This window comes from Neoarius graeffei, chromosome 22, assembly GCF_027579695.1.
Source record: "Neoarius graeffei isolate fNeoGra1 chromosome 22, fNeoGra1.pri, whole genome shotgun sequence".
Taxonomy (NCBI): Eukaryota; Metazoa; Chordata; class Actinopteri; order Siluriformes; family Ariidae; genus Neoarius; species Neoarius graeffei.
Window position 1 is genome coordinate 32,337,270 of NC_083590.1, and position 6,912 is coordinate 32,344,181.

A 6,912-nucleotide genomic window follows, 5' to 3' on the forward strand; every position below is an offset into this window, starting at 1 on the left:
GCCTTGACATAATCCTGACTGTATGTGTTCTTGCTTGATTTCTGCAGAAGTACACGAAGGTTGTGCCTTGCACGATGTGCCGAGCTTATCGTACCATCACAGAAATGGAGGAAAATGTAAATTCGGAGGGAAACACAGAGCTGTTCTGCTCCTCTGCATGCGTGACTGCTCACAAAGTGCAGATGGTCAGCTCATCAGGTAAACGTTTACCTTTAACTGCATATTAAAGTCTGTTTCCAGAAAAACATTTCATCATTATATAAAGTGAGAAACTGAATATACAACGACTGTAAATGTATAAGATGTATTACGCATTGTGACTCAGTATTTCCGTCCTTAGCATCAATGGTTCGTGCTTTCTGTCTCTCTCTCCCACACAAACCTTAAGGTTCTGCACTGGAATGCAACCACTGTAAGAAGGTTCTAGTGCCTCAGTATCACCTCGCCATGTCTGATGGTACCATCCGCAACTTTTGCTCCTTCACCTGTGTTATATCATTTCAGGTAGGCTTCAGTCTTTGTACTGTATGCTGCTTAATGTTTAAAATATTGCACACCTTGTCTTTTGTCTGTTTTTGCAATATGTAATATATGTTATTTCCCAGCTGGGAGGTCCGTATGGTGAAATACCGTGACCGAGGTCTTGAAAGTACTGAGCGAGGCCCTCTGGGCCGAGGTCAGTATTCAAGGCCGAGGTCACGGTATTTCACGACATAGACCGACCTTAAGCTGGTAAATAATTATATTTATTTTTTTCTTTACCAAATTCTAACAGAAAACGAGAGCGCCCGAAAGGGAAAACCGAGCCGAAGCGAGCCGCCATTTTGAATCCTCGTTCATGGCTGTAATGCAAATGGCTTCCTCCTCGGTATACAAGTGCACTTCCATGGCAGGAAAAAAAACTACATTTTGCCACCTATGTAGTCCCCTATTTATACAAAATTGAGTCATTCAGGATTCAGCCATGTTTTTGCTCGGCGTTAGCAACAGTTACAGGTTTTTAGTTTTCTCCTGAAATGTTTTCTTTTATTTCTTCTTCCTCAGGGTAGTAAAACTCGCTTTCGCTGTGAACACTCCTATTCTCCTGAGAAATGCGAAAATAAATGTTGACAAAAATTGCTACTGTTTGCTTTTGTGAACGAGCGAGTTGCCAGAGGTCCGTAACTGGGGTCTGTACCGTAGGATACGGACCCGCTCGCCAGCCAGTCCGAGCGCAGGATTTGATGGAAACCGGACCGCGAAAAAAAAAATTTACGTTATGGGAGTTGGTTAGCTGGATAAGTGCCTTAAAGGAGTCACCTCGCCCTTCCTAGAAGCCTCTGCGCCAAGTTGGGGAGGTTGTTTTGTGGTTTTTTTTTTTTTTTTAAATAAATCCATCCATCGATATTCCACTGTTTGAAAATCAGCAATGTAGTGATATGCCAGTTCATAAATTATAATAAGTTGAAAATATTTTGTCAAAGTTGTTAAATTCTTTCAACCAATCCATTCAGGTTTTGTGTGGCTATTCCATTATATTATATACACACACACACACACACACACACACTCTCACACGAGTGTTTTACTGGGAAATACACCACTTGTATTTTTCATACAAACTACATCTGGGACATTTGAGAACAACAACCATGACATTTCTGAATGTCACTCGTGAGGAAATCAATGAATTTTGATAAATTTGGGTACTCTTTATTTTGTGAATGTGTCTATATAATAAGAAAATCGCACGTTGGCTTGAAAATATGAAATTTATCTTCTCGTGTTGAAAAACTAATTTTTCAGATGTAATATATTTTGCGGATCTGAATGACGCACATTTAAATAGTATTGGCTGGCTTTGAGTGATATCAAATATATTCCGTTCAGCTCAGTATCATGCTAGCTAAATGGAATATATCTGATATACCACTCAAAGCCAGCCAATACTATTTAAATGTGCGTCATTCAGATCCGCAAAATATATTTATCCCAGCTGACTACGGGCGAAAGGCGGGGTACACCCTGGACAAGTCGCCAGGTCATCACAGGGCTGACACATAGACACAGACAACCATTCACACTCACATTCACACCTACGCTCAATTTAGAGTCACCAGTTAACCTAACCTGCATGTCTTTGGACTGTGGGGGAAACCGGAGCACCCGGAGGAAACCCACGCGGACACGGGGAGAACATGCAAACTCCACACAGAAAGGCCCTCGCCGGCCACGGGGCTCGAACCCGGACCTTCTTGCTGTGAGGCGACAGCGCTAACCACTACACCACCGTGCCGCCCTATTTTCCCCCCTGCTTTATTAATTCATTTTGGTTGTTACGAATGATGTATATTCATTTTAAAGCATTACAATAAGGCATTACAGACACTTTAAAAAAAATCTTCATCTCTGTCATGGCTCGGAGTGTGAATGTTATTTTATTGTTGTGTTCATTAAGCTATCCACATATTGCAGTTAATATCAGGGGGAAAAAAAAAACATTCTTTTGTCTTGTGGCATTGTAGTGCTTTTAAATGCATCAATTTCAGTATGAGCATGGGTCAAAGACTTGGAATTGTCTTTTTCAGTTGTTTTGTTCCCCTCCCCTTGTTGTATAGGATGCTTTCAACAAGACAAAAACTCAGCGCAACCAGCTGAATGTTGCTCCTACTCTTGGCACTACTCAGTTGAAATCTGCCCCCACGGTGCAGTCTGGATCCGCAGAGTCCAGCGCACCCAACTCAACACAAAACCCCTCAGTGAGCAAATTCTCCTGTGTGCAGTGCCAGCGTTCATTCATCTCCAGGCCCGAGCTACTGGAATTTAAGGTATTTTATTTATTGGTGTAGATTTATTGAAGCCACATACACTACCGTTCAAAAGTTTGGGGTCACTTTGAAATGTCCTTATTTTTGAAAGAAAAGCGCTGTTCTTTTCAATGAAGATCACTTTAAACTAATCAGAAATACACTCTATAGAGATCTTGCAGTCATGTGACCGGAAAGTACACAGACGCCATCTTGTCGGGCAGCAACACAGCTGAATACTGCTGCACTCGTGTACAGAATGGATCAATTTCAACCGACGGACTACACGGCTCATTTTTCTAATGAACAGATAACTAGATATATGTCTAAAATAAACGATCTACAGATTAGTGACCCTTATGGCTTTCCGGACGGAGTTTTCACGACCGTGTCAGTGGATATGGAACTGCCAGCGGAATACCCGGACGTGTATAATTACCTCATTAACTTTCCCTCGCTGTTCAGTGGTGAAGCACTGCATGCTTATAAATCTCTGGACAGTTATCTTTACAGAAATTCAGGATTTGTCAGCGACTCAGATGTGGCATCTTGTAAACAAGAATCCTCATTGGACGGGTAAGTCACTTAAGTATTGAGTATAGCACTGACCAGCCGATTATAGAATAAGGTAATTCCAGCTGTAATTCCAAATCGTCTGTTTTGTTTACCATGGATCTGGCGTTGAAGAGATAGAGGCTTAGCAGTGGAGGTTTGAGTAGCTGTTTTCTGAGCTTAGTCAACAGGCCGGCTCTACAGCCTCGCTTTTGCTTCCACTTCCGGCGCCGCCTCCTTCGCTTTGCTTCCGATAACAATCCACGGAGACCCTGCTGGTCTCGCTATCTCGTCCGGAATGTTTTTTTTTTTTCTCGTCCGGAATGTTGTGCATGCGATGGAAATTGCTACAAACCGTCATTTTCTGCTGGAAACCAATGTCCAGTAAGTCCATACGGTTGTAGTGGATATTGAAGTCCGGTACAGATGAACAACACGCAAAAATACACACAAAAAACATAAAAAAGGTGCACAGGTAGGGAGAGCTTGTAGCCGCAGCCGTTGTAGTAGAATTGTATATAGTAGGGTTTTCCAGAAGAAAAGGTAGAAGTAGAAGGCGTAAATATGCCGTTTGACCGACAAGATGGCGTCTGTCACAATCTGGATCGCCTGTGACGTCACATGCAAGTGCTCCATACATTGCTAATGTGGTAAATGACTATTCTAGCTGCAAATGTCTGGTTTTTGGTGCAATATCTCCATAGGTGTATAGAGGCCCATTTCCAGCAACTCTCACTCCAGTGTTCTAATGGTACAATGTGTTTGCTCATTGCCTCAGAAGGCTAATGGATGATTAGAAAACCCTTGTACAATCATGTTAGCACAGCTGAAAACAGTTTAGCTCTTTAGAGAAGCTATAAAACTGACCTTCCTTTGAGCAGATTGAGTTTCTGGAGCATCACATTGGGGTCGATTAAATGCTCAAAATGGCCAGAAAAATGTCTTGACTATATTTTCTATTCATTTTATCTGCTCAAAGGAAGGTCAGTTTTATAGCTTCTCTAAAGAGCTCAACTGTTTTCAGCTGTGCTAACATGATTGTACAAGGGTTTTCTAATCATCCATTAGCCTTCTGAGGCAATGAGCAAACACATTGTACCATTAGAACACTGGAGTGAGAGTTGCTGGAAATGGGCCTCTATACACCTATGGAGATATTGCACCAAAAACCAGACATTTGCAGCTAGAATAGTCATTTACCACATTAGCAATGTATAGAGTGCATTTCTGATTAGTTTAAAGTGATCTTCATTGAAAAGAACAGTGCTTTTCTTTCAAAAATAAGGACATTTCAAAGTGACCCCAAACTTTTGAACGGTAGTGTATGTATTGTTGAAATCTGTATATTTAAAAAAAAAAACAAATAGATTTGTGCTTTGGAGCATTTTTGGCCCTGTGTTTCTCCACATTTAACTATGCTGTAGCTTTTAAATTCTAGTGTTTATTTCTCATATTGTAGTACTGTTTTGGGAACTAAGTATTTGTCTTAAAGAAATCAAACTTTGAGTTATGAGCCATTAAAAAGAAAAGAAAATCTGCCAAACAAAGTCTGCCATAAAAAGAATTATACTACTGGAAAGAGCATATTAAATAGCATATGCACAAAATATGAAGTTGATCTCCTCAACCAAACTAGATTTATTAAGGGAGCAAATATGCCTTGTTTTATAACAGACAGAAATGTAAAATAGAGACGCACTTATTATAATACAAACCTGCATCGGAGACCTAATAAGTAGTTTATGTCTAAATGTTTTATTTGTCTTGATTTGTCATGTACAAGATGTCTTTTTTTCTGTGTGTCGAAAAAATATTAAGCTTCGTTCACTTGCTCTGTGTGTGTGTGTGTGTGTGTGTGTGTGTGTGTGTGAGAGAGAGAGATGTATACAAATATACAGTATGACTTCTACATTATCCAGTCAGTACAAAAACATTTTAGAGTCCAAACATTTGTTTTCCAGCACAAAGTTAAATGTTACGGGTGGTGAAAAGTTTGTATCTGAGCAGCATATTCAGATTAAAAAAGAAAACATAATGAAGGCTGCTGGGTTTTGGTGCAAAATGAAGAAGCGAGTGTGACAGTCAAAGTGTCCAGAAGAACTGTGGCTGGTTCTGGAAGATGCTCAGTAAAACCTACAGCTCATTTCCGCATCAAACTGCATTCGTACCTCAGATGACTTTTTTTTTTAATTATTTTAGGAAGCAAAGGGTCGTCTCACTCCAAATATTGACTTTGTTTCATTTATTATGGCTTATTGATTACTGTTTATAGTATATTTTTAATGTTGAAACATTTCATGTCATTATTTTTAAGCCATTTTTGGTCTAGAGCATTTCTTGACATGTGCCTAAAACTTCTGCACAGTAGTGTGTGTGTGTGTGTGTGTGTGTGTGTGTGTGTGTGTGTGTGTGTGTGTGTGTGTGTAAAATATAAAATATATTTAACAATTATTCCACTCTGTCTCATCGTAACTCTTTTATTCTATCCACATTCACTGGATTTTGAGAAACGGGGCATTTTTATTTTTTGCAAATTCGATAAATAAAAATTTTGTACAAAATCTCATCTCATTATCTCTAGCCGCTTTATCCTGTTCTACAGGGTCGCAGGCAAGCTGGAGCCTATCCCAGCTGACTACAGGCGAAAGGCGGGGTACACCCTGGACAAGTCGCCAGGTCATCACAGGGCTGACACATAGACACAGACAACCATTCACACTCACATTCACACCTACGGTCAATTTAGGCTACGTTCACACTGCAGGCTGAAGTGACTCAAATCCGATCTTTTCGCCCATATGTGACCTGTATCCGATCTTTTATTGACAATATGAACGACACAGATCCGATTTTTTCAAATCCGACCCAGGCCGTTTGGATATGTGGTCCTAATTCCGATTCCTATCCGCTCTTTTCATATGCGACTTCAGTCTGAACCGCCAGGTCGCATTCATCCGACTTACACGTCATCAACAAGCCACAAACGTCACTATTCTGCGCTGAAGTAGGCGGCGGGTCTCTCAAAAAAAGTTACAACAACATGGCGCATAATCACGGGCGCAGATAGAGGGTGGGACTCGTCCCACCCAGATTTAAATTCACCTCGTTCGGTCCCCCCCACTTATAGGGAGGAAAAAACGTCTATGCTGTCTTTCTTTGCATAAGGCAAACCTCACGGAAAAATCAAAAGACTAATTACCATTCGGTTTATTGAGGTGCACGGCAGTGTATACATAGTTGCAACAACTCACATAAAACAAAACACAGACTGATATTCGGTTGGTTGAGCTGCGCAGACTGCACAGGTTGCGAGCTCGAGCTTGGTTGCTATGGTAACCCACAACAAGTTTGACAGGCATATCGGGGTTGGAGTTGGTTTGCTGGCATCTTTGTCCCCCCCAGTTTTTTGTCCCTCCCAGTTCAAAAAACGTATCTGCGCCCCTGCGCATGACATCAGTGTGAGGGACGCTTCGGGCTGTGAAGGTTCTGAATCTTCTCAATGGAAGGACGCAGAGGTTAGGGAGCTGATTTCCATTTGGGGGGATGCAGCTATTCAAGCTAGATTGGATGGGTC

The 6,912-nt window shown here is 41.1% G+C and overlaps 1 protein-coding gene across 4 annotated transcripts in view; it reads left to right on the plus strand.

The window, feature by feature from the left end:
- zmym4.1 (zinc finger MYM-type containing 4, tandem duplicate 1) overlaps nt 1-6,912 on the plus strand; it is a 122,491-nt gene that overhangs the window by 53,927 nt on the left and 61,652 nt on the right. For all 4 annotated transcript variants that reach the window (XM_060904737.1, XM_060904738.1, XM_060904739.1 and 1 more), the window contains 3 exons: nt 48-198; nt 389-504; nt 2,598-2,807. In XM_060904737.1, coding sequence (XP_060760720.1) covers nt 48-198; nt 389-504; nt 2,598-2,807 — 477 coding nt within the window. The remainder of the gene's footprint in view (nt 1-47; nt 199-388; nt 505-2,597; nt 2,808-6,912) is intronic.